The sequence below is a fragment of the Wickerhamomyces ciferrii genome, contig 00220, assembly GCF_000313485.1.
Source record: "Wickerhamomyces ciferrii WGS project CAIF00000000 data, strain NRRL Y-1031 F-60-10, contig 00220, whole genome shotgun sequence".
NCBI lineage: Eukaryota > Fungi > Ascomycota > Saccharomycetes > Phaffomycetales > Wickerhamomycetaceae > Hansenula > Hansenula ciferrii.
Genome location: NW_011887520.1, coordinates 65,107 through 91,153, shown reverse-complemented (window position 1 = coordinate 91,153; position 26,047 = coordinate 65,107). Strand labels below are relative to the sequence as shown.

General features: G+C 29.2%; 16 protein-coding genes across 16 annotated transcripts; 6 read left to right on the top strand and 10 right to left on the bottom strand.

Annotated features, from left to right (window-relative positions):
• Positions 1–752: 752 nt before the first annotated feature.
• Positions 753–2,429, bottom strand: RSC4 (Rsc4p; the record flags this gene model as incomplete). Its single annotated transcript, XM_011273879.1, has 1 exon — positions 753–2,429. One exon carries the CDS (start codon positions 2,427–2,429, stop codon positions 753–755), a length of 1,677 nt encoding a protein of 558 aa, XP_011272181.1.
• Positions 2,430–3,795: 1,366 nt separating this feature from the next.
• Positions 3,796–4,530, top strand: MRPL13 (mitochondrial 54S ribosomal protein mL50 MRPL13; the record flags this gene model as incomplete). The annotated part of the gene is made up of 1 exon (XM_011273878.1): positions 3,796–4,530. One exon carries the CDS (start codon positions 3,796–3,798, stop codon positions 4,528–4,530), a length of 735 nt encoding a protein of 244 aa, XP_011272180.1.
• Positions 4,531–4,706: 176 nt separating this feature from the next.
• BN7_5595 (Inosine-5'-monophosphate dehydrogenase) lies at positions 4,707–6,632 on the bottom strand (the record flags this gene model as incomplete). The annotated part of the gene is made up of 1 exon (XM_011273877.1): positions 4,707–6,632. The coding sequence occupies one exon, from the start codon at positions 6,630–6,632 to the stop codon at positions 4,707–4,709; it is 1,926 nt and encodes a 641-aa protein (XP_011272179.1).
• Positions 6,633–7,146: 514 nt separating this feature from the next.
• BN7_5594 (undecaprenyl diphosphate synthase family protein) lies at positions 7,147–8,073 on the top strand (the record flags this gene model as incomplete). Its single annotated transcript, XM_011273876.1, has 1 exon — positions 7,147–8,073. The coding sequence occupies one exon, from the start codon at positions 7,147–7,149 to the stop codon at positions 8,071–8,073; it is 927 nt and encodes a 308-aa protein (XP_011272178.1).
• A 1-nt stretch (position 8,074) lies between these two features.
• On the bottom strand, positions 8,075–8,662 carry VPH2 (Vph2p; the record flags this gene model as incomplete). The annotated part of the gene is made up of 1 exon (XM_011273875.1): positions 8,075–8,662. The coding sequence occupies one exon, from the start codon at positions 8,660–8,662 to the stop codon at positions 8,075–8,077; it is 588 nt and encodes a 195-aa protein (XP_011272177.1).
• Positions 8,663–9,115: 453 nt separating this feature from the next.
• On the top strand, positions 9,116–9,832 carry NFU1 (Nfu1p; the record flags this gene model as incomplete). Its single annotated transcript, XM_011273874.1, has 1 exon — positions 9,116–9,832. The coding sequence occupies one exon, from the start codon at positions 9,116–9,118 to the stop codon at positions 9,830–9,832; it is 717 nt and encodes a 238-aa protein (XP_011272176.1).
• Positions 9,833–10,952: 1,120 nt separating this feature from the next.
• BN7_5591 (AP-1 complex subunit mu-1-I) lies at positions 10,953–12,320 on the top strand (the record flags this gene model as incomplete). Its single annotated transcript, XM_011273873.1, has 1 exon — positions 10,953–12,320. One exon carries the CDS (start codon positions 10,953–10,955, stop codon positions 12,318–12,320), a length of 1,368 nt encoding a protein of 455 aa, XP_011272175.1.
• Positions 12,321–12,344: 24 nt separating this feature from the next.
• On the bottom strand, positions 12,345–13,856 carry BN7_5590 (uncharacterized protein; the record flags this gene model as incomplete). The annotated part of the gene is made up of 1 exon (XM_011273872.1): positions 12,345–13,856. One exon carries the CDS (start codon positions 13,854–13,856, stop codon positions 12,345–12,347), a length of 1,512 nt encoding a protein of 503 aa, XP_011272174.1.
• A 362-nt stretch (positions 13,857–14,218) lies between these two features.
• On the top strand, positions 14,219–15,574 carry OPI1 (transcriptional regulator OPI1; the record flags this gene model as incomplete). Its single annotated transcript, XM_011273871.1, has 1 exon — positions 14,219–15,574. The coding sequence occupies one exon, from the start codon at positions 14,219–14,221 to the stop codon at positions 15,572–15,574; it is 1,356 nt and encodes a 451-aa protein (XP_011272173.1).
• A 151-nt stretch (positions 15,575–15,725) lies between these two features.
• On the bottom strand, positions 15,726–16,425 carry VPS24 (ESCRT-III subunit protein VPS24; the record flags this gene model as incomplete). Its single annotated transcript, XM_011273870.1, has 2 exons — positions 15,726–16,324; positions 16,401–16,425. 2 exons carry the CDS (start codon positions 16,423–16,425, stop codon positions 15,726–15,728), a joined length of 624 nt encoding a protein of 207 aa, XP_011272172.1.
• A 322-nt stretch (positions 16,426–16,747) lies between these two features.
• BN7_5587 (SDR family oxidoreductase) lies at positions 16,748–17,644 on the bottom strand (the record flags this gene model as incomplete). Its single annotated transcript, XM_011273869.1, has 1 exon — positions 16,748–17,644. The coding sequence occupies one exon, from the start codon at positions 17,642–17,644 to the stop codon at positions 16,748–16,750; it is 897 nt and encodes a 298-aa protein (XP_011272171.1).
• A 389-nt stretch (positions 17,645–18,033) lies between these two features.
• Positions 18,034–21,249, bottom strand: BN7_5586 (Microtubule-associated protein futsch; the record flags this gene model as incomplete). The annotated part of the gene is made up of 1 exon (XM_011273868.1): positions 18,034–21,249. The coding sequence occupies one exon, from the start codon at positions 21,247–21,249 to the stop codon at positions 18,034–18,036; it is 3,216 nt and encodes a 1,071-aa protein (XP_011272170.1).
• Positions 21,250–21,531: 282 nt separating this feature from the next.
• Positions 21,532–22,640, bottom strand: BN7_5585 (Mrp/NBP35 family ATP-binding protein; the record flags this gene model as incomplete). The annotated part of the gene is made up of 4 exons (XM_011273867.1): positions 21,532–21,773; positions 21,875–22,273; positions 22,333–22,456; positions 22,536–22,640. 4 exons carry the CDS (start codon positions 22,638–22,640, stop codon positions 21,532–21,534), a joined length of 870 nt encoding a protein of 289 aa, XP_011272169.1.
• A 168-nt stretch (positions 22,641–22,808) lies between these two features.
• On the top strand, positions 22,809–24,352 carry MSS1 (Mss1p; the record flags this gene model as incomplete). Its single annotated transcript, XM_011273866.1, has 2 exons — positions 22,809–22,968; positions 23,067–24,352. The coding sequence occupies 2 exons, from the start codon at positions 22,809–22,811 to the stop codon at positions 24,350–24,352; spliced, it is 1,446 nt and encodes a 481-aa protein (XP_011272168.1).
• Positions 24,353–24,373: 21 nt separating this feature from the next.
• BN7_5583 (uncharacterized protein) lies at positions 24,374–25,252 on the bottom strand (the record flags this gene model as incomplete). Its single annotated transcript, XM_011273865.1, has 1 exon — positions 24,374–25,252. One exon carries the CDS (start codon positions 25,250–25,252, stop codon positions 24,374–24,376), a length of 879 nt encoding a protein of 292 aa, XP_011272167.1.
• A 59-nt stretch (positions 25,253–25,311) lies between these two features.
• BN7_5582 (uncharacterized protein) lies at positions 25,312–25,932 on the bottom strand (the record flags this gene model as incomplete). The annotated part of the gene is made up of 1 exon (XM_011273864.1): positions 25,312–25,932. The coding sequence occupies one exon, from the start codon at positions 25,930–25,932 to the stop codon at positions 25,312–25,314; it is 621 nt and encodes a 206-aa protein (XP_011272166.1).
• Between the last annotated feature and the right edge of the window lie 115 nt (positions 25,933–26,047).

Genomic DNA, 26,047 nt, shown 5'->3' with positions numbered 1-26,047 from the left:
GTTGAGTTTATACAACAATGATAATGCCACGTTATACAGGTTGATTATGTAAGCATAAATTGAGAATTTTGAAATAAAAGTAGTTAAATGAAGAAGTATAAAGTTGTTAATTTAACATAGAGTGTTTCCAAGCTTCTTCAACTCATTGATATAATAATAATTGCATATTTCAGAGTTTTGAAATTTAGTTTTTTGAAATTTTTCAAAAAGTCAATGTCATAAATTTTAATATTACTGTAAAATTAAATATTTAAAAAATTTCAAATTTTAATTTTATAATTGTCAAAATAATACCATTCAGTTCAAGAAAACATATATAAATGATCTTAAATACAATATCCAACCCTCAAATATCTGAAATTAATTGTTTGATGGTCTATTTTGGTCAAAATTTAAATTAATGGATTTGAGTGTGCTCTTACCAATATTCGACTATATGAACAGCATAATATTTAAACTATTTTTACCTTGTTTTTTTCTTAGAAATTGTCTATTGGGCTAGTTTGATTGATGATATATATCATAGTATATTTCATAATGTATATCTTAAGTCGAAAATTAATTCACATATAGGATGTGTACTTTGTAAATATTTCCGAAGTACAATTGAATTGTTTCCTACAGCTGCTCTACAAAGCTTAAAAGTTATCAACAAATCTATAATTTCATATACTTATATTACAATACATTAAATTTAAACTCAAAAAAGAAAACCAAAACAGCATAGCAAAGCAAAAATTTATCAAATCACTTTATTGAACAACTTGAACCCAAAATATTAATTTTTCCACAATTGGATCAGAATCTTGACTTCTTAATCTACTTTCTTCATTAATTATAGGATCCACAATAACATCAAAAACAACATGATTCAACCCTGTTGCTAATTTTAATTCATATTTTGAACTTATTTGTCTTCCTTGGTCCATATATTGAATTGATGGAATTGGATTCACACGTTCACCATTAACTGTTAAATTTGCTTGATGTTTTCTATCAATTAATGAATCATTTAATGATGCAAGGACAGAAACTGCACCTTGTTGTGATGGTAATGATAATGTATAACTTTTAATTTGGAAATCATTTGCCTCAAATCTATATTCAAACCAATTTTGATATAAATTTGGTAATTGATTTATTGAAGATAATTGATTTTTAATTGTAGATTTATAAATTGATCTTGATGAAGAAATTGAAATTTCTTGAATTAATGCATCTGCAGCAGTTTGTTTTATTGATCTTTTACGTGTTGGTTTAACAATCTGTGGAGTTGGAGTTGATTGTTCTGGATTTTCAATTTTTTCTTCATTATCTTGAGTTTTGTTACCATCTTTAAAAGTTTCAGGTAAATCTTCTTCTTCTTCAGTTGGATCATCATTTAATCCATCTTTATTTGCTTCATCATTTGGTTCTTCATCAAATTTTGGTTGTTCATCATCATTAATTTGTTGTTCTTCATCATCATCTTCTTTTTTCAATGAAATTTTTAATTTTGATTTTATAGATGGTTTATTATTTTTCAATTTAACAATTGTTGGTTTCTTTTTAGAACTACCACTACTAGATTTCAATTCATCTTGATATTTTTTCCAATCATCAATTTTTTCTTGGAAAATTTTTTGTAATGTTTTAGAATCTTCATAAATTAAACTACCTTCTTCATTATAAAGTTGAGCATTTGACCAAATCAATTCAACTTCTTCAATAAATTGATTTAAATCTTTAATTTTATTTCCCTTAACATGTCTTTTCACTGTGTTTAAAGACATTGCTTTTTTAATCAATGCATAATAATCTGGATAATCTTTACGACTAACTTCTTCCCAAAATGGTTCACCAATATTTATACCATCAACTTTATAATTTATTAAATCATCTAAAATTTCCAGATATTTTCTTTTTGGTGATATATGACCATTAGCAGGTGTAGAAGGAGTTGATTGGATTGATGGAGCTTTAATTTTCAATTTTGGTAATTTTGGAGTAGATGTTGTATTATCTCCTTCATTAATTTGATCAAATTGTTTTACTTGATCTTTAACAAAATCTAAAATTTTTAAAGAATCTTTGGCAATCCCACTATCTTGTTCATTATATTCATTTGCATTTTCAGCCATTAATTCAAAATCTTTTAAAAATTGACCAGTTGAATCATATTGATGATTTTTAATTTTGTTTGAAATTTCTTCAATTGAAATTGGATGCTGAATTGATTCATAATAATCTGGGAATAATTTTTTAGCTGGTAATTTTAAGAAATCAAATGATATATAATCTTTACCATCACGTAATTCTTTAACTAATTTCAAAGTTGTTTGATAAAAATCATAAGTTTCATTGGAGATAGAGCTAGCACTAGTTTTCTGTCTTTTGGCAGGTTGTTCTGGAGATGCAATAGAACTTTTTCTTCTTTGTTTTGGTGGCATTTTAGTTTGACTTTTTGAATCCAATGTTTTTGTTTTGTTTTGATCGTGTTTTTTTGAACTTTTGATCTTTTTTTTAATGGGCCTTTTAAAAAACTTGAAAAATCGCGATTTGAATTTTGACTACAAAGTAAAATTTAACAAAAGATTTAATTGGATTTATTAGGATGAATTGATTATAATTATTGGATTCTGATGATAGTATTGTGCTGTTTGATAACTGTTTGACTATATTTCCAAGTTTCCTGATGGAATTTGCTTTAAAATTGACTTAAAATGACACAACTAATGGACCCTTTTTAGTAATCTTACAATCTTGTTTTATAATTTGAATATCTTGATCAGAAAGTTGTAATTGTGATTCATTTCCATCATTATGGTCATCAAAAGACGTTATTTGTTGTGTGTTGTCATTATTTAAAGTGGTTATAGATTTCTTAAGCACAAGTTCTGAAATTGAAGAATTTGGATTATAAAAAGATGAAATATCAATCAATTTGCTGAATGTTGTTAGTATCCTATCCTTATTGGTACTGATATATCCTATACTCACTCGTTTGTCTCGTTAACAATCTCATTCAATTCTTCTTCTCTTTTCCGTAGTTGAGCATCTTTATCATAATCACTGGAATCATTAGTACTCATAAAACCTATATTATTAAACCAAAAACCTTAAACTCACCGTTCATTGTTCAACAAAGGAGCTGTTTCATTGATCTGGATGGTGTTAGTTATATATCAATCCTAGTATTCATTCTAGTTCTCTTTCTAGTGTCTCCTTCTTACTCACCTGTGTATCTTCATCATCAGAACCTTTCAGACAAGAAGCACAAATACCCATATTTTAACGATTTTTTTCAAAAAAAAGCAGAAGATGATAAATAAATATGCGTATAGATTGAATATAACCTTAGCTAGATGATAATAATCCTTTAATTAGCTTATAAATTGCACTAGTTTCAAATACAAATCTTATCATTTCTGACATTTCAATTTCTTAATTTTACCGGATTTTATAAAAATCAAAATTTAAAAATCAGTTTTTGTACTCAGAAAATCACAAAATCATGATAAAAATGGTAAAAACTGGGTTAAAAAGTGGATTATAAACATTTTAAATAACAAAATCATTTCTTTCATATTCAAATTATATATATTTCATCAATTCCCATTTATTTTAATGGGAAAATGTAACAATACACAATAATATTCATTTTAATTACCCTTTTGGGAAATCAACGAAAAAAGATTCGATTCAAAATTTAATTTTTGAAAAATATCGAGAAACATCAACTATTGAAAAGACATAAATATTAAGAATTTATTGTATCAATTTAGATCAGTTTAAAGATTTGTTAGATCAATAATCATGAACTCCACAATAACGAAACAGATAACACGTCAAAGTTCAGGTCTAGTAAGATCTTTACATACAACAAGACCTTCTTTAGGTTTTATGGATTGGTTTAAAATGAAGAAAGATCAAAAAGAAGTTGAAAAAAAAAATGAAATTAAACCAAGAGCAACTACTGAAGTTATTAAAGATGCTGAAGAAGATAAAATTGAAGTTAAAAAAGTTAACAAGATTGAATTTATTGGATTGAAAAAAGATCCAAGAGATGAATTATCTCTTGGTGAAAGATTAAATGGATTTCATATTAAACATTGGTTAAATAAAGAAAAAGTTTCATCTGTAGAAAAATTAGATGAAATTTTAAAAAATGAATATCAATCCCTTAAAGGTGGAAAAAAAGTTAAATCATTAGATGATATTAATTTAGATGATTTACAATTTCGTTTTAATTATACTTTAAAAATTCAAGAAAAAACTGGTTATATTATACCAGATTATATATTAACAAAAGCTTATTCACCAAATATTTTAAAAAATTATTTTATTAAAGAAGTTTTCACTGGTAGAATCTTAAAGAAAGATCCAGAACATTTAAGTCATACAGAATTATCATATAAGAGTGATAATATTTATATTCATACTCCTGTATCTGATCATAAAGCTGATAAGAAGTATAAGAAATTATTAAAGAAGGCTAGAAAAGATCAATTATTGAAATCTGAACAATTGATTAAAGAAGCGGATGCTTGAAAAGCCCACTGCTTAGGATATAAACTTTCAACCTGTATATATAAATAAATTAATTATGCATAGTTTTTTTTGAATTTTATAAAAAATGTATTAAAGATATTATATACTTTATATTAAAAAAGGGTATGTAAAATGAATGAATGTTCAGTAAAACCATAGTAGAAAAAGGAATATTATTATTTCTTATTTAATGTGAAAACAGTTAATAAAGCACCACCAAGTATTAAACCAACAGTACCAATTAAAATTTCATTTGATAAACCTGGTATGATTTCATTTGATTGAATTTGTTGTTGTTCTTCTTTTTGAATTTTCTTTTTTTGATTTTGAAAATCTTGTAAATTAATATCAACACCATGATTATGAATAAATAAATCAGCTTTATCAAGATTAGAATTTTTATTAATTAAAACACAATCTAATAAATCTTGATCATTTGTTATTGCAACTATATCATTTTCATCATCAATATAACTTATTGCAAAATTTTCATAACCTTGAGTTAAAGTTTCAAATTCTTGAGTTGTTAATTTTATTTTAATTTGAGAAATTAATTCTTCAATCCCTTCAATTGGTTTTAAATTAATTCTATGATTTCTACCATTTGGTGATTTAAATTTAAAAGCGAAAAATTGTTCTTTAATCAATTCTTTATTATTTAAATTTGATGTAATTGTTGAACCATTAACACCACCACCACCATTATTATTACCAGTCAATTCATTAGTTGCACTAACTGAATCATTTGGTCCTAAATTATCATTTGTATTTATTTGATTTAAACTAAATTGATTAATTTCTGATTGACTAATATCTGGAATAATTTGACTACCATTATCTAATTGAGAATCACTATGTAATGATTCAGTATCATTATCCAATGATGTCCAAAATTTATTCCATGCAGGACCTTCTTGTTCTTCACCATTACCATTGGATTCATTTGAATTCATTAAAGAAATTTGATTTAATGTTGCATAAGTTAATTTTAAAACTTCCACAATACCAATAATTTCATCATCTTCTACAATTGGTAAATTTAAATAATGACCATCAAACATTTTTCTTAAAGCTTGTTGAATTGTTAAATTTTTTGGTGCAACATCAGGTTGTGAAGTCATAACTCTAATAACTGAAACTGTTTTTGGATCTAATCCTGCAGCAATAACTCTTAAGACAACATCTTTTGAAGTGAAAATCCCACTAACATCTTCATTATTTGAATCTTTAACCAAGACAGCAGTAGTATGATTTTCCTTCATTAAGACAGCGGCATCATAAACACTTGTTTTAACATTAACATAAGAAGGTAATGAATTTTCATCAAGAACAGATTCTAAAGTTGGACCATTCATAACAGATTTTAAATTTTCAAAATAACGAATGACTTGTAATGGTTGTTGTTGAGAACCAATTTCTAATTGAACACCTTGTAAAGCATCATGTAATTTTTTGGAAGATTCATACATTCTTTCTAATTTTTCCATAGCTTCTTGATAACATTTTGTAATATCCAAGACACCATAAATAAAATTATTTTCATCTAGGACAGGTAAATGTCTAAATCCTCTTTCAACCATTAAATTTAAAGCTTCAGAAGCAGGTGTATTTGATGTAGCACATAATGGATTTTCAGTCATAATTTGATCAATAGTAACACTACCAGCTTTTAAACCTTTACTAACAACTCTAAAAGCTAAATCTTTAGCAGTGAAGATCCCTAATAATCTTTCATCGTCATCAATAACCAAGATACAATTTTCACGTTTAGCACTCATTAATTGTGCAGCTTCATAAGCAGTAAATGAAGGTTTACAAACAACAGCTTCAGAAGGTTTCAAAGATAAGACTGAACCAGGTTGACTATGTCTTGAGCGTTTTTTACCACTAGTACCAGCACCAGCAGCACCACCACTTGAACCTTTAGTACCATATCTTTTCTTACTCAAATCATTTTCAATACGACGTCTAATAGCTTCATCTCTTTTAGATTGTCTTTTTCTACTATCCAAGATTGAATCACCATGATTATTATGAGTTGGAGTAGAAGAGAACCCACTTGAGGTTGTTGACTGGGTCTTCTTTGGTGTTCTCAGGGACATGATTGATACCTAATGACCTATAAGACTATTATAAATATAAGATCAAGATCAAGATCAAGATCAAAATGTAAATATTTAGTTTTTTGTTTTCCTGTAAAAGGTAAACAAAAACAAGAATTCGCGGAAATTTAAATAAAATTAATTTCGCGAATACATTTTTAAAATTTTACATAATCAATTGAATCAAATACAATTATCAATTTATTAACTATGGATAATTGAAGTATTGGTGAACTAATTGATGAATCAATTGATTATGGTAATTTCAATGATTATATGGCATACGTGATGGACTAAAAGAATATTGTGCTCATAGTCTGATTTTATTAGTTTCCTGGTATTGTTAGTCTCATTTTCCCATTTTTTTTGATGTAAATTTGTACAATTTCTTTATTGGTAATTAAAGTTATCAATTCAAATTTTGTTGGCGGCTAATCAATTATATTTAAAGGGATGTTGATTCCCATGTTTTCCATTCTTTTGCCACCATGGATCAAGGGGGTATAGCACCACCATGATTCCAAACTTCATTAAAGAATCAATCATATCAAATCCAGTTAGTATATGGATGGAACAACATTTAAGAGATTTATTTGTTGGATCTCTAAGAACTGGTCAATTACCAAATCATGTTGCTTTTATTATGGATGGGAATAGACGTTATGCTAAAAATAATGGGATAGAAGTTTCTAAAGGTCATGAAGCTGGTTCAAAAAGTTTAGTTCATATAATTGATGCATGTAATCAATTACATATTAAACATGTTAGTTGTTATGCTTTTTCAATTGAAAATTTTAATAGATCTCCACAAGAAGTTGATACATTATTTGAAATCTTGGTTGATAAATTAAATTTATTTTTAGATAATGAAAAAGATTATAATAAATTAGTTCAAATTAGAATTATTGGTAATAAATCTTATATTCCAAGAGATACATTAATTAAATTAGAAGAAATTGAAAGATTAACTCAAAAAAACAATGATTTGATCTTGAATGTTAATTTTTCTTATACTTCAAGAGATGAAATTACTCATTCAATAAGTAAAATTATTGATAAATCTTTAAATAATGAAATTATAACCAAAAAAATTGATATAAATGAATTTCAAAAAAATTTCTATTATCCAGAAGATACACCACCAGTTGATTTATTAATTAGAACAAGTGGTCATACAAGATTAAGTGATTATTTAATTTGGCAAGTTAATGATGATCAAATTTCAACAATTGAATTTATAAATGTTTATTGGCCAGATTTTAAAATTTTACAATTTTATTATTTATTATTAAAATGGTCATATAATAAATCATGGAAACAAACAAGGGAAGAATGGTCAAATATTTCAATATTTGGTAATAATACATTAAATGAATCTGGTATAAATTTAAAAGATTTACCTAATCCACCACCATTAGTTTCAATATTAGGGAAAAAATAAGTTATCTCTGCTTTGGTTTTATAATAATCGTATCAATAATTGTTTTTTTTTCAATTTTATTTGCTTCTTTTAATTTTGCATTTTCAATTTTTCTTAAATAAGAATTAAATACAACAACTTCAGCCACAAGGATTAAAATTCCAAAAAATAAACAAATTAAAACTCTATAAGCTGGATTAAATTGATAATTCTTAGTCCAATACCAAATTGCATATACTACTGAACATACCGAAACAAATATATTTAAAATTGTAGTTAATTGATTTTTTAATTCTTTAGCCATTTCATTTGGTGTTTGATAATCATTATCCACATGACCTTTATTTATTAAATTTTGATATTCTTGTTCTTCTAATTGATATTTTAATTTATTTAATTGAGATTGGAACTCAGGTGTGTATGATGAAGTTTTAGGTGGTGGTATATATGGGGTTAATCCATTTGTTAATTTTGTTAATGGTAAGTTATGATTTTGTGATATATATATTAAATCATTTGTTGTTATCCAATTTCTCTTGAGTATTGTTGAGCCATGTGGTATATCTTTGATGTGATCCTTAAGGTATTTGGGTATTTGAAACTTGGTCATGATGTAATGTTAATAGACAGATCAAATACAAATATAATAATATCTCTCTCATTCCTATAGATAATATAAAACCAAAATAAAATAATTGACACATTCTTAAAATGACAGATGATTATATAATGATCTTAGTCACATGCCAATGACATAATCAATTACGTAATCCCATTCAAGCAGTAATTGTCCGCTCTTCGCACTTGTGGGCAATGGTTTTACGGACCCTAACTCGCCTTTCCCGAAATTCGCACTTGTTCTCCAATGTTAAATTAACCAATCACTTTAATTTCATAATAATAATAAGCAAAACTAAGTCATTTATTTGTATGACCATTAAAACAAAATTGATATATACAGGTGAATAAAATCAAATGTATTTTTATATATATAACTTGATTTCTTATCTTTTGAGATCTATTACTATATTTATTTATTTATTATTATTATTTATCATCAACAATGTTTTCAATTAAATCATTACCAAGAGTTACAAAAGTTAATACAAAATCAAATCTATCTTTATTAAGATTATTACATATTCAAACATTTACAACACCAAATGAAAATGCATTAAAATTTCAAATTGATCAAAAAATTTTAGATGATGATGTTTCAAGTATTCAAATTAATCAATTAAATCAATCAATATCACCATTAGCTTCCAAGATATTCCAATATTCAAAAGATGTTGAATCATTAATGATTGGTTCTAATTTCATAACGGTTAATAAAGATGAATTTACTCATTGGAATCAAGTTACTCCATTAATCAAGACCATCTTGGAAAATCATATTGAAAATAATGAAGATATTATTATTGCACAATCTTCAAATCCTGCAAAACAACCACATCATGATGAACATTATGCCGCTCTTAGTGAAGAAGACCAGGAAATTTCAGATTTAATTTCAGAATTAATTGAAACCAAAATAAGACCAACAATTCAAGAAGATGGTGGTGATTTAATATTTATGAGATATTCTGAAGGGAAAGTTTATGTTCAATTACAAGGTGCTTGTACAAGTTGTTCCCTTAGTGATGATACCCTAAAGAGTGGGATCCAAGGAATGTTGAATCATTATATTGATGGGATTGATGAAGTTGTTAATTTGGCGGAAGTGGAATTTAATAAATTTGAAGAAAAATTGAAGGCTTCAAAAGAAGCAAGAGCATAAGAAGCTTAAACCGATAGGTTTAAGGTTATATATAATCAACTGAATATCAATCGATAGGTTGATTTGATTGATATTATGATTATATCAATATTCAAATCAAATAGTTACAAGTTTATTATAATGAACCTGGCGGTTCATTAACACAGCGGTTATTCATGCATTCAAATATTAGCATTGTTTTTTGGTTTTATGTTTTCTGTTTTATTGGGTATAGGAGTTTTAATGAATAGATTTATTATAATGGGAAAGTAGTGTATATCGGTACCGAAGTAAAGAGTAGAACAGTAATATAAAGGTGTAATTATGGTCATTTAGTCATTTATTACAATGGTCATTTATTATCATATCTTATCAATACTATTATACGTGGTTGATCATCAAGTAAATCATTTTTAGTAAATGGGTGTTAAATATCAACCAAGTGACCATAACCAACCAACCAAAAGAGTAAGTCATTCCAATGATTTAAAATCTTTAATATAACCATCGATTTTTTTAGCAAATTTTAAATCAATATCACTTATTCCTTGTAAATCATGTGTAGTTAATGTAATTGATACTTTATTATAAGTCTATACCATTGTCAGTTTGATATCATCGAGATCACCAAAGGGAAGTAATACATACTGTTAAGATTGTTGGATGATGATCCCAAAGATGTGATCTCAAGGAGACTTGATTCAAGAAGGCCTGGCAGTGTTAGTAATAGCTATTGTATAGTTAGGAATCAACTCACCCATGTTTGTTCGAAATTCTTGAATTTGATGTTTTTTGTTATTGATTGATTATGGTATTGCCAATTTGATAATGATGATAGTGCTGTTTGGATTTGTTCCTGGGTGAGTTTAGTTACTGGGATTTTCTTTAGACTGTTGATCATGTTTACCACTGGGAACAGAATTGATATAGACTAGATCAAAGAAGACTATATAAGTTGATTGTTTGTAGTTGTTGTTGTGTATCTGCTTGTCTTTAGTCTTCTCTATTTGACTCAAAAAATCATGATTTCTGTCAATTTCCACAGTGTCACAGCACCCGAGCCTATATCGAACACGTCAAAATTGAAATGTAAACATCAACAAAACGATTATCAACTCATACCTTCCAACTTGTTACTCCAATGGCTTCTGCTTTGGCCATACTAGATTCAAATGCATATCCTCTCATATCAAGAGTCTATACAACTGATATCTTACCATTAGACATCATATTTCAAGACTTCCAAAAACTAATACAAGATGATAATACCAATTATACTCCAATAATAAAATCTCCTAATGGTGTTAATTATATTTATATCCAATCAAATGATATTATACTAATGATTATAACTTATTATGATTACATAAATTCAATGACTTTGGTACAATTCTTATACAATTTTAAAGATATTTTATTACGTTATTTCAAGACATCAAATTTATTTAAAGATCAAATCAAAGATAATTTTAATTTAATTTATGAAATTATGGATGAGATTATGGATTTTGGTATACCACAATTTACTGATTTTAATATATTACAAGATTTTATCAAGATTGATGTGAATCAATCAATCGAGAAGAAGGATAAAGATATTGATGATTCAATAAATTCTTCAATTATAAGAACAACAACTTCAAATATTTCATGGAGACCAAAAGGGATTTATTATACTAAGAATGAAATATTCATAGATTTAGTGGAAAGATTAAATATAATTATAAATCCAGATCAAAAAATTATTAAAAATGAAATTAAAGGTGAATTTCAATGTAAATCTTATCTTTCCGGTATACCAACTTTAAAAATAAGTTTAAATAAATTTTATGATTTAAAAAAATTTAAATTTCATCAATGTGTTGATTTAAATAAATTTATAAATGATCAAGTCTTGGAATTTATACCACCAGATGGGGATTTCATACTGGGGTCTTATCAATTTCAATTTAAATCAAATACAACACCCATACTAGAAATTACACATATAGATTATTTACCTAAACCACCACATAATATAATATTAAAATTTGGAATAAAGATAAATGCATCACCAAAGACATTATTAAATAATATCAAGATACTAATACCAATAGATTTTAAACAATTCCCTAAGGAAATTGATAAATCTGAAACACCAAAATTTAAAACTTCCATAGGGAAAATTTATTATAAATTAGATCAAGATTGTTTAATTTGGGAAATTGATTCTTTGGGAGGTGATCGACATTTTGAAATGATGTCAATGTTTAAACTGCAGACAGAAGAAGTTAAGGAACTAGGTATGGATCCACCACCAAAATCAACAACACCAAATATATTAAAATTACAAAAAAATCTCGAGATAAAAAAGATAAAAAATATTGATATATCATTTGAAATTAAAGATTTAACTATAAGTGGATTAAAAATTGAATATTTAAAAATTTTAGAATCAAATTTAAATTATCCTTGGTTTCCTTGGGTTAGATATAAAACTTTAACTGATGAATATATATATAGATTATAATCCTTCTAAATGAAAGGGGGCCACTTATTCTTGTAATGTTTTTAATAATTTAATTCGTTCTTCAATTTTACCCTTTTCAAAATTATATTTTAATTCCCAATTTTTATATAATTTTAAATTTGTTTCACCTATTGCAATTCTAATTTTTTCAAATAATTGAGATTTAAAATTTGTTATTATGTTCAACCATTTTTTAGAAATATTATTAAAACCAAGAACTAATCCTAATGATCCAAGGGAAATCATTGAATATGGTTCAAATCCAAACCAAAACCATCCAGAAATTGCAACTAACCCCACGGGTAATTGTAATCCAATGAAATTGAATCCTAATAATCTTGTAACTTGATTTTGTATCGGGATTAATTCATTATTTATAATATCTTGTTTAATTGAAATCAATGGATTGTCATTAAGATCACTTGTTGTTTGTGAATTAAATGAATCAATTTGTCCCTGGATATAAGAAATTTGTTGAATTGAATTTGGTAAGAAATTTTGATTCAACATATTTGTTAAAATGGTTTCAATATCATCATTTTTATAATATAATTTCCACCAATCTAGGTTTTTTTTTTCAAAATTTGTTATATATGGTTTAAAATTTAATTGGAACTCACGATGTGTTGATTCATCCCAATTTTTAATTAGTGTTTGAATCTTGATATCTTTTTCAGATAATTCTTTAAAAGTTAATGATTTTTGATTTAATTGAATTTGGAAATTTTTCAAGATTGATTGATATAATGTTTTTTCAATTTGTTTAGGTTCAATTAATTTATCCAATGTTTTAAGGAATTCTGGGAATTGACTTTCATTATACAATTTTGTATATTCTGATGCATTTAATGAAGATTTAGTTAATAAATTTGTAGCTTCCAGAGCTTTATTTGAATTTAATTCATTTGGATATAATAAATCTGTTGTGGAATCTTTAATTTCCCATGTTGGATATTTATAATTATTAATTAAACCAGGATTAAAATTTAAATATAAATGACATCCATCATTAAAATTATGGTGTTCTAAGTTTAAAATTTCTAAAAATTCTAAATTTTTATTTTGTAAAAAAGGTGATGGGATTTCTAATTGTGATTCTAAATTTTGAAATTCATCATTATATTTGATCAATTGAGAATCAGATCTTTCTTGAAATTGATTATACCATGATTGATCTGATGCAAAAGGATCTGATAAAATTGTATTAAGGAAACTTTTTTTAGGATTAACAAGACCAATTCTTATAGGTTTGGATGAGTTCAAATTTTGTAATAAATCAATCTTACTGAAAACACCATCTATATCTTGAAATAATTCTTTTGCCTTGTTTAAATTTGAAATTTTATCAGTTATTGATATTGGATTTGAAATTTGTTCATGTTTTATAGGTGTACTATTTTCATGTATTGGTGGTAAAATTTCATTTAGAATTGGATTTGAACCATTAGAAACTGTGCTCTGTGTGGATATCGTACTGTACCATCTTCCCTTGACCGATATACTTGTCAATGGCCTCACCACTCTTTGAATCAGCATCTTTTATCCATACAGAACTGTGAATAATAACCAATTAAACTAGTGAAGTATTCATCACCTTTAAAAGAAAAACAAATTAAAATTAATAAAATTAAAATCACGTGTAAATTAATAGTATCATGTGATCAGGGCTGAGTGGCATTTTTTCAATTTTATTTCCGGTGGATTTAAAAATTTCAAAAACTTCACATGGTAAATTAAATGACAACAAAAAGAGAAAGTTGTCATGGATTATGGATAAGGATTTGATAAAAGGAATTGTTTGTCTATTGATTAGTTCTTGGTGTTATTCATAATAGTATTATTTGTGTTGTTGCTTGATATTCTTTGATATTGGTGATATTGTGGGATTGCTGTTTGATATGGAGATTAATAATACTCATGGAACAGGTGGTGGTAAAGGAACAGGTAATAATGGTAATGATAATGGTAATGGACTCAAAAGGAAATTAGATACACAGTTCACAGAGATACGGTCGAATAGTCCAGTTGATGAAAATAATGAATTATTAGCTATTCAAGCCCTTGGCCAATTGAAAAATAGTGGGACTCCAAATAATGAATTATTAGATGAAGATGAAGAAGATGATGAATTTTATGATACAAATAATGATATTGATACAATGATAAGATCCACCATGAATAATACAACTACTGATACTGGGTTTTTCATGAGAAATATTAAATCTCATCCATTATATAATAGTGCTCTTCGAGCTTATAGGATTAATAAACCAACTATAAAATATGGTGTGGAAATGATGGAAAAAGCAGCTATACCCATGGTTAATATTATGGAACAAACAAGATTAGAATGGAAAAGAAAGAAAAGATTAAAAAGAGCAAATTCAATGTTCCCGGATGAAGCTAAATTTTTACCAAAGAATTCATCATTAAGATTAAATTCAAATTCTAGTGCAACAACAAATTTACCTTCAATATCTGAAGCATTATCATTAAGTAATATAAATTTTAATGAATTTAGTTTAAATTTATCTATAGAATCTAAAAAAAGAATTGCAACTTGTTTACAATTATTAATGTTGGCAAATAAACAATTATCATCAAAAATTCAACATTTACAAGATTTAATTTCTAAAGAACGAGAATTGTTCACTAAAAACCAAGAAAATAATGATGAATTATTACCAGATGATTCATCAAATGATAATGCAATTCAAATTAAACAAGAAATTGTAACAACTATTAAAAAAGTTGTTTCATTAATTTCAAAATATGCAGGTAATTCATTACCAGAACCTGCAAGATCAAATGTTCGTCAAACTTTATTAAGATTACCAACAAAATGGGCTTCATCAACAACAACAGATCCATTAAACCAACCACCTAGTACTAGTACTACTAATTCTTCATCATTTTTCAATACAAATGGGAAAGTTTTAATACTTGCAAATGAATCATTAGAAATGGTTAGTTCAATTATGAATGTATTTGATGAAACTTTAAATAAAGCTGAATTATGGGTTAAACAAAAACAACAAAAACAATTAACTAAAATGGCTATATTGAATAATTTACAACAAAATCAAATTCAACATGGTCATAATCAACATGGTGAACAAAATCAAATTGGTTCAAGTAAAGAATTAGAGCAAAATCATTCTATTCAACAAAATGAAAAATCGAATGAATTGAATCAAAATTTAAAGTCTATTGATAAAGGTAAAGATAATGATGATGAATTATTAAGTGATTAATCATATATTGATTAATACTTTTTTTTTTAATGAAGTTGTATAATGAAATTATGAAATGTATATTTAGTAACAAAAAAACAAAAAAACAAGAAAAAAAACCAAAGATTTAAACCGTAGCTCATTAAAGTACACACATATATCTAGCAATATCTTAATTTTGCAATGCTTTTAATCTTTCTCTCATTTCATTGAGAACTTGTTCATCATCTTCATCTTCCTCAACAGCAGGTTCTTCAACTTGAGGAGTTTCTAATTTAGTATCAGGAGCATTATCAATCTTATTAAATTTATCTTTAGTTAAATCACTAATGATTTTATTAACTTCTTCATCAACTTCTTCATCTTCTAATTCATCATTTTCATCTAATAAATCAACTGTATCACCAACCATTTCATTTATTATACCACTTTTAACTAATTCTTGTGAAAGATCTCTCATTGTCCCGGTTAATTCTGGTAATTTAACTAAAGAATTAACTTCTTTCATTATACCAGAACTTAATTTCATATTTTCTTGTAATTTAAGCATACCAAAACTTTCATCAATTTGCATTCCAACACTATCTAATTGTGCTTTACTCTTGTGTAATCTTGATTTTTGTTTCTTAATACCATATAATTCCTTTGCATATATTTTAACAGCTTTATTATCTTCTTTTCTAGCACTTGATTTAATTAATGTTTCTGTTTTCTTTTCTAATGCACTTATTTCTCTTATGGATTTTTCTAATTGACGTCCATTTCTACGTACTAATTGTCGACATTTTCTGTGCTATAGAGATTGTTAATAACTTGAAGTATATCATCATAAAATCATTAAACATACTTGTTCTTTTGGATCTGGACCCCATATAGCCTTCTTTAGGTAATTCATTGTTGTGGATTCTGATTGTAATAGTTCTCAGTTGGTAATTTTTATGGAATATCAAATTAAAAGGATAAATATATTTCAGATTTTGACTCTTATATCTAATCAGTATTCCACTTTTATGATCACCTCAATGCTCATATATCTTTTTAAAATTCGCGAACAGATAATACGAGGACACAAAGTACATCCAGACACCACCATATAAACTCTCTTAATTGAGCTCATTTAATTTGAGAAAAGGATTTTACCTAAAAAGAAGGTTTTATATTTCATTATATTCTCTATACAGTATGCCAATGAATCTAGTTATAGTTTTGCTTAATATCTTCTAAAAGATTCAATTCTTTTGGAACCCAACCTAATTCAGATATAGTTTTTTCATTTGATACCCACATATTTTTTTTATAAGCATAACCTAAGAATCCTAAATCTTTTTCAGCTGATTCCATTGCATATGATTTTAAAGGTAATTTAAATTTTTCACTAATAACTTTAGCTAAATCAATTGATTTAATTCCCTCATCATGAACAGCATGATAAACTGAACCTTTTGAACCTTTTTCAATAGCTAATCTAAATGCTGAAGCTGCATCATTTTTATGAACTGCTGACCATCTAACTTCACCTTCATCAAGATAAACTGAATGTCCAAGTTTTTTATCAGTATTGATTAAATCTGGAATTAATGCAATTTCACCAGGTCCATGAACTGAAGGTGGTAATCTAACCACAATAGTCTTTGTACCATATTTTGTAGATGATTCAAGTGCAAAAATTTCATTTTTAGTTCTTTGATAATCACAATCAGGTTTTGGCCAATCATATTCATATTGTTTAACACCAATTGATGATGGCATTGTCATCAAATCAGTTGTATAAACAAATGGTTTATCAGTACCTTGATATTCTTCAATCATAGCTTTTGTAGCTTCAAAATCAATTTTACAACATTCTTCATATCTTGTGAAATCATGAATAAAACCTAAATGTAAAGTACCATCTGCTTTTCTAGCACCTTGTTTTAATGATTCTAAATCTTCAAGATCACCTCTATGAACTTCACATCCTTTATCTTGTAATTTTTTAGCAGATTCATCAGATCTTGCTAATGCTAAAACTTGATGACCATTTGCTAATAAATCATCAACTAATGCTTGTCCGAGATAGCCAGTACCACCTGTAACGAAATATTTTGTCATTCTTGTATATTTTGTATTGTAAGTAATCAGCTATTGAATTGTTTGAGTTTTGATAAATGATGACTTTCAATGTCAAATACCTCAGCTCGAATACCTTTCATGGGTGTCATTGTATAAGTTTTATTAATATCACCAACATTTTTCAACAACCAATACAACAATCTCAATGGTTAGGGCTCTATGATCCCTTCTTCAATATGTTTACTCATGATTAGTAACTTAAACAACAACTCATAAAATTACACCCGCGCTATATCACCGACAATGTCCAATTAGAATCTAGAATCTATATAGTACAGGCGCGTAAGTCCTAGTGAGACTTATCTTTGACACAAAATTACACTTTATAAAACTTAATCTAATCATACATTAATATCCTCCCGATCAGTTCATATAAGAACCATACTCATAGCAATCAGAACTGCCGCACCCATTATGGACCATGAAATTACCTTGTTAGATGTGGCTTCAGATTTAGTAAAATCAAATGAGGATTCAACATCATGACTATTACCTTTATCAAATAATAGCGAAGGATTTTTTTTGAATTTGTCTAATGGATTTTTGGAATCTTTATCACCTGAAAGTGGTACGGTTTTAGAAGATAATGGTAACTTCCCAGTTGTTTTATTTGATGCTTTGGTACTATTACCATTGTTTTTACCATTTTCAAGTTCTGCTAAATGCTCAACAGGAACCTTAGGAATGGAATAAGGATCATTATGTAAAGATGATTTCTTATCACCTTCTTCAAGGAGATCTAATACTTTAGTTAAAGGTGATTTAGTACCATTTGTAAATTTCTCAACATTTTCTCTTAAACTTCCACCACTATTTTTGTTCTTTGTTTTTGAACTCTTGGATGTGGAGTCTTCAATCTCTACATCATCATTATCATCATCAACAGAAGATTTTGTAAACAAATAATCTTCTGGACTGTAATATTCAACTTCATCATCTGAATCCTCAGTGCCTTCACTATCGGAATTCTGCGATTTTGCCTTTGCCAGTTTTCTTGAGGTTTTTTTCTTCTTTTTGTCAAATCCAAATACCAATTTACCTTTCAGAAGATCTTTATATTCATCATCTTCTTCAACTTTCTTTACAGATGATTCATCACTTTTTGATGATTTAAATTTACCACTTTCAGCCTTTTCCGCTTTTGCAACAGCTTTAGATTTATCACCTTTACCTTCACCCATGACAGGTTTCTTAGATTTTTCATTAGCTTCGCCTTTAGCAATTTTTTCTAAAGATGTATGCTCCTCAATAGCAGCTTCCAATGCAGCTTCTTTTATTGCCTGTTCCTTGAGTGCCTTATTCTCCTTGCTATTCTTTGGCTTTTTCTTCTTGGATTTAGATTCTCTTCCACCAACCTGTTCATCTTCTTTGTGATCTTTGAATCCGAACTCTTCACCATGACGCTCATCCACCAAATCAAAAACGTTCTTCGGTATTCTTCTCACAGTATCCAAGAATGATCCTTTTCTGTCCTTATTTACCTCTCTACTCTCATCAAGAAGATCTTTGAGACCTAAGTTTTCCAAAGAATTTTCATCAGATTCAGAGCTCAACTCTATATCAGATACAACTTCAGCAGCATCATCTTGATCATTGTTTTCCTCCTCATCTTTCTCATTTTCATCAACCTCATCATCACTATCTTGATTTTCTTTTTCTAGTTGTGCAAAATCAACAATTGAGTCAGTCAAAGAATCTTCATTTACTCTTAAATTATTTGAAACCGGCAATGAAGCTGAAGAAGAAGGTTTCAGAGGCTCAGAGAGACCCAGAGATTCTGGTGAGTCTTCCTGACCTGTATTATCATCCAAGTTTAGAACGTTTCCCAAAAGTAATTTCAACTTCTCGATGTCTAAATTATCACTCTTAAAATTTTCCTTGAGGATCTTCTCCAAGCTAAATTCATTAGAGTCCTTCTCTGGAGTAGGATCCACTTCAGCATTACTTTCTGGGTTTGAAGGTTGTGAAAATGTTTGTGTCACTGTCGGCAAAAGTGTTGTTTTGGGTCCTGATGTCTTAGTAATGGTAATGACTTTAGGTTCTGGTATAGCTTTTGTGCTAGATGAAGACTGTTGTGGAGCAGGAGCAGGATCAGACAGTTGAGGTTGGATTTCAGTGACAATGGATACTGGTTCTGGACTGCTAACTTCGTGAGGTTTGGCGGATAGAAGTTCCCGTGCTTTGAAATAGTTATCTAAAACATTCTTGACCTTTTCCTCAATACCAAGACCATTTATACCACTCTCTGAATTTGATAGCATTTCAACTATTGGGCCATTTTCCTGGAGCTTGGTTTCTTCAATTGACGGATTTCGTTTCTCTTGAGGCTGTATTTCTTCAACTTTTGGACTATTAATTTCCTGAGGCTTTATTTCATCAACCTGTGGGTCTTTCTTTTCTTCAAGGTTAGAAGATGATGAAACTTTTGGTAAAAGATCTTTAAAGTGCATGTCGAGAACATTTTTGATTGTTTCTTCAAGACTAACACCATTATTATCATTCTTTGGTTCTAATACATGTGGGTTTGGAGGCGCTTTCAGAACATGGTTTGGTTCTGGAGTAGGAATGGGGTTCAGTGGAGCCTCTGTTTTTGGAAGTTCTAGAGTTGGAGCTAATTTCAGTGTAGATGTTGTTGAAACCTTTTCCAGCTCTGTTGTCTTAATTGGTTCAGCCGAAGAGGTTGGTGGTTCCAGTAAAACTGATTCTGGTTTTTGATCTGACTTATTTACTGGTGGATCACTACTCAATTTAGTTTTCTCATCCACTTGTTCAACCGGAGGGATTGGAGAAACAGGCTCAGGTATGATTTCCTTTGTTGTTGTTGTAGTAGCATGATCTTTTGTTGATGATTTCACACTTTCAATATCGGATGGTGTGTGTGATGGATGTGATGGATGTGATGGTGGGGGTAATTCTGGTGTTGGTGCTGGTATATTTTCTTTAGGAACTGCCAATGATGAGTCGACTGGCGGAGCAGGAATGTTTTCCACAGAAGTTGGCGATGGTACTTCTGGCTCAATTGTTGTAGTTGGTGGTGGTATCAGAGAGGTAATTTTTTCAACAGATGTCTCTTGTAATGAGGTATGTCTCAAATTCCCACCATGTGATATTTTGATAATATTTCCTGGTTTGACTGATCTTATTTCAGTTGAGGTGATGATATCAGAATCAGGAGTAGCAACTGTTGGATCATTAGAAGTAGAGGAGCCACCTTTACGTCTTCTATTTATACTTTCAAAAAAATCAGGACCATGTGGTGGTGAATTAGCAGCTGCACCCTCAGCTATAACAGATGGGTCTTTCGAGACACTTTCGAGCAAAAATGGATCTTTATCATTAATATTTACCCCAAGATCAAGCTTACCGTCCTCATTTGGGAACTCACCAGCATATGCTTCAACGAAACCCTTTATATCTGAATCGACTCTTGCTTGATCATTTTGACCATGTATTTCCACTTTTTCACCATCATTATTCAAACTATCAAAATTTGCCAAAAGCTCAGAGGTGCTATCATGTGTTGTATCTGAAGCTAAAGAATAACCACTGCAAAGTAATAATGTCACTAACACACGAGATCTCATAATGTAAAACTGTTTGATAATTAGCCAGTAATAGACCTATTTGAAAAGCAGACTTCCTACCTTCTAACCAACAAATGTCAAGCAGTAATGTGGATATTGTTTGTCATTTTGTGACTTTTTGTGCTGATAAAATTTGGTCTTAATGGTTTTGTGTCACAACATCATAATCAAGCTGGTTCGGAGATCCAATATCACACAAAAACAAAATATAAAACACTCTATAACAACAAGATAGTATCAGAGCCCAAGTGAGTCCCAATGTGTGATATTTAAAGTGTCACACTACTCAGTAGCATTTAAAACATTTTTGGCAATCTCAATATATGGTTCTTTGATTGTATCGTTTTCACTTGTGGCGACCACAGGTCTACCCTTATCAGATTGTAAACAAATCTCCTCTGTTAGTGGTATGGACCCCAACACCTTAAGATGTTGTTTCTTTGCCTCTTTTATAGTACCATCATTCCCAAAAATGTGTGATTCATGGTTGCAGTTTGGACAAACATAGTAACTCATATTTTGTACTAGACCGAGAATCTATGAAAGTTTTGTTAGTAAAAGAGCATTAAAGCACAAGCTGAAAAAGGACTTACTGGAATATTCACCTTATTGAACATTGTTATACCTTTCACCGCATCTATCAACGCTATATCTTGTGGTGTTGATACTATGACTGCACCTGTGACTTTTATCTGTTGACTTATCGTAAGTTGTGCATCACCAGTACCTGGGGGCATATCAATCACCAAGTAATCCAAGTTACTCCATTTGACTTCAAACAAAAGTTGCTGTAGCGCCTTAACTACCATTAGACCTCTCCATACAACAGCATTCTCTGGTTTGATAAGATAACCCATGGACATTGTTTCCAAACCATAGTTTGTCAGCGGTAATAGTCTTCCATCATCAGATAGCCTTGGTTCACCCTCTAGATTCAATAATTTAGGAATAGAAGGCCCAAATATATCAGCATCAAGAATGCCAACTCTTTTACCCAATTTTTGAAGTGCTAATGCCAGGTTTACTATATGTAGTTTGTTAGATAACCGCTTAAATTCACGTTCAAAAGAACCATAAACATACCTGAAACTGTTGATTTCCCTACACCGCCTTTACCAGAAGCAACCACAATGACTTTGTTGACATTGGGTATGCGCTTTCTTGATGGCAAATTGCTTCCAATTCCAAGCTTTTTGGCTTCTGGATTCTTCTTTGGCAATCCCTTTAGTGAATAATAGGTTAGTACAAGTTCTGGGGAAAAGTTGAAAATTCGGAAAACAACATACTAGTGGATTTTCATGGGAGAAAAGCTTAGCCGAGTCAGATAGTCTTCTGAATTGAGACCCTAAGCTGTTACTGGTCAGAAACTTTTGACAATTGGAAAGTAACATCTTCCTTTACTGAACTCCTTGTGAAGAGATCAAGTTGTGTTTTGGTATGGAGTCAAGATTTTGCTAGTGGGGCCAAATTCGCGCCAGATTTTAAAGCACTGGGAAGATTTGTAATAGTATAGGTAAAGTTTTTGATAACGGCATTATTCACTAAACAAAAGTCACAGGATGTTTTCTTTGAAGAAGTTTATACCCAGAGAGAGTATAATAAGACACATAAGGTTCTCATCGACATCCCATTTGCCCACTGTCTATGCTTTATCAACCTCTCATGGGAGAGCTGCGATCGGTGTTATAAGAGTTACAGGTACAGAATCACAGTTTGTAAGTATATGAGTAAATCAAAGTCTTTAAAGACTTAATACTAATCAGTATCCCAGATCCTTGAAAAACTATCACAAAAATCATTACCAAAACCAAGAGTAGCCTCAGTAAGGAAGCTTTATGATCCTAAGACATCAATTTTATTAGATGAATCATTAGCCATTTTATTCAATGGCCCAAAATCATATACAGGTGAAGATCTTTTAGAGTTACACCTCCACGGTGGTAATGCTGTTATAAAAGCGGTATTGAAAGCAATAGAGTCATTACATACGAATGAAAAACCAATACGGTATGCTGAAGCTGGTGAATTTTCTAAAAGAGCTTTTCAAAATGGTAGATTTGATCTTACTGAAATTGAAGGTATAAGAGAGTTAATTGATGCTGAGACCGAATCTCAAAGAGTTGGTGCGTTGGATTCAATGACTGGTAGTAATAAAATCAGATTTCTGGAATGGAGAGAGAAGATTGTTGACTCTATTGGGCTATTAACTGCTATTATTGATTTTTCAGAAGATGCTGAGATCGAGGATATAGATAACATTTATAAAAATGTTGATAAAAAGGTAACTGAACTTCAAAAAGAAATTGATCAATTCTTGAAAAGAACCCAAAGCTCTGAAGTTCTACTGAAAGGTATCAAGCTAACTCTTCTCGGTCCACCAAATGCTGGTAAATCATCCATTTTAAATAAGTTGGCAAATGAAGAGGCCGCAATTGTTAGTGATATTGCAGGTACAACAAGAGATATCATCAATGTTCCACTAAACATTCATGGCTATAAAGTGGTTGTTGGTGATACAGCAGGTATTAGAGACCTAGCAAAAGCTGATAAAATCGAAGCTGAAGGTATTAAAAGAGCTAAAATACAAGCACAAGTTGGTGATTTAGTTATCGTTGTACTACCTGCTAATGATGCTCATATAGATGAAGAACTAGTTGATTTGATCAAGGTATTGAATAAAGAAAAGAAAGTCTTGGTGATCTTGAACAAGTGTGACTTAGTATCAAAAGAGGAAGTTATGCACTTGATAGATAATTCATCCCATATACTGAATGTGCCAAAAGACAACTTCTTACCAGTTTCTTGTTACAACGATGAAGGTATTGATCAATTAAGTAATGGTCTTATCGAAGAATTCAAAGTCATCAGTGCCACTGAAAAATCAGATCCTATAATGATTACACAGAGAGTTAAAGATATCTTGATCAATGATGTGTTAAATGGGTTCAACGAATTTAAAACGTATAAAGATTTAGATGATGTTGTTATTGCAACTGAAAGCTTAACCCAGTCAGTTGAAGGTATTGGTAAGATTACAGGTGAAACAGTTGGTGTTGAAGAGGTCTTAGGTGTCGTGTTTTCAAGTTTTTGTGTTGGAAAATAAGCCAATCTATCCTCTATTAAATCACATTGTATATAGTCTAGAGAAAATCAAAATTGTGATAGGAACTGTAATCAATGACCAAACATTAATGTTCAAAAAATATGATCCTTTTGATTCATGGAATGTTGTTGATGAATTAAGCGTAAGATTTGATGCGTTTGTTGTAATGGTGGAATTCATATCAAGATCTATATTTATACTCATATTTTTAACGATGTTTTCAATAAATTCAGATGGAACAGTTATATTGAAATCCCAATTCTCGTCAGAAATTTCGTTATTATCTTCATCTTCGTTAGAACGTACAACTAATGGGTCAGCTTTTGGAATGATATCGTATTGGTTCGATTCTGTTTTTGTTGTGCCAAATTGATAAATAACTTCGTGATTATAAGAGTCACGATCTAGCTCTTTAAGCTCTTTCTTTGTGAACTTTTTTGTGAATAATTTAGTTAAATCATCAGGCTTGTTTCCTGACCCTATAGCATAACTCAAACCATCTTCATCAATAGGTTTAAGCTTTCTAAATTCTTTTGAATTCTCTCTTTCTTTCTCTTCTTCATGTTCCCTGAATAATTCCTCCAAATATTCCTCTCTATCTTCGTCTGCATATCCCAATGTTTCATAAATCTCTTGCTTGATATAAATTTTTAGTTCTATTGGGATTCTTGCCCAGCGTTCAACTTTTCTTAAAAGGTAATATAGTTTGATTAAAATCTCAGTCAAGATTTTTTTGACTTCCCATAAGATTGCCAAAATGATTTTTAAGATCAATCTAATAACTCTTTTAATCTTGAGAATGATATTCCATGGAAAGCTTTTGATACATGTTTTGATTTTCTTTATGAGGAAATGCTTGATCAAGTTCAAACATTTAACAATTTTTTCAATGGTATTCATAATCTTTAAACAAATCTTAACTTCCGCCAACCTCAATAATTTGGTCAATTTAATAAGTTTCAAAATAATTCATAATCAGCATCTGGATCCCAATACTTCTTACCATTCTCATCTATGAATACACCAGAAACTTCTTTATAGTTAGAGTCTAATGACGAGATAGTGACCTGGTAATCATCTTCATATGATTTTCTTGGTTCCCAATTTTCGAAAAGAGATAGAGCATCAATATCATTACTCATAACTTTCTCATAATAATCTGGATTTTGATCTAATTTATCAGCCATATCAAGTATGTCTTCATCACTCAAAGTAACCAATATAGTTGCAAAATTGTAAAGTTTTTGATATAGCGCTTCAAGTTTATCATTCAAGTCTTCAAGCTGTTGTTCTAGAGATTCAAATGACAGCTCATTAAGTTCTTGTCTTACTACTGGATCATCATATTTCTGTAACAACAACTTCAATTCAGATTCTTGATATTCATTAGCACCAGGATCTAATATCTTTGTGTCTTCTTTTAAAAAATCAAAACCTTCATCATCACCTATGAATTCATATAAATCTGATAGTTGAGAGTCAAAAACACGAGCGGTAACTGACCTTGGATCTGATGGATTGAGACTGAAACCAAACAAACATCGGGTCAACAGTAAAACAACCAGAAAATGTGCCCACATTTTGGAGATTTGTGAACGTACAATATATGTGTGATGTTATACTTTTAGATCAACATATCTCTTCAAATGTTATCATAAGTGGGTATATGAAAGTTTTTGAATTGAATTTTATTTG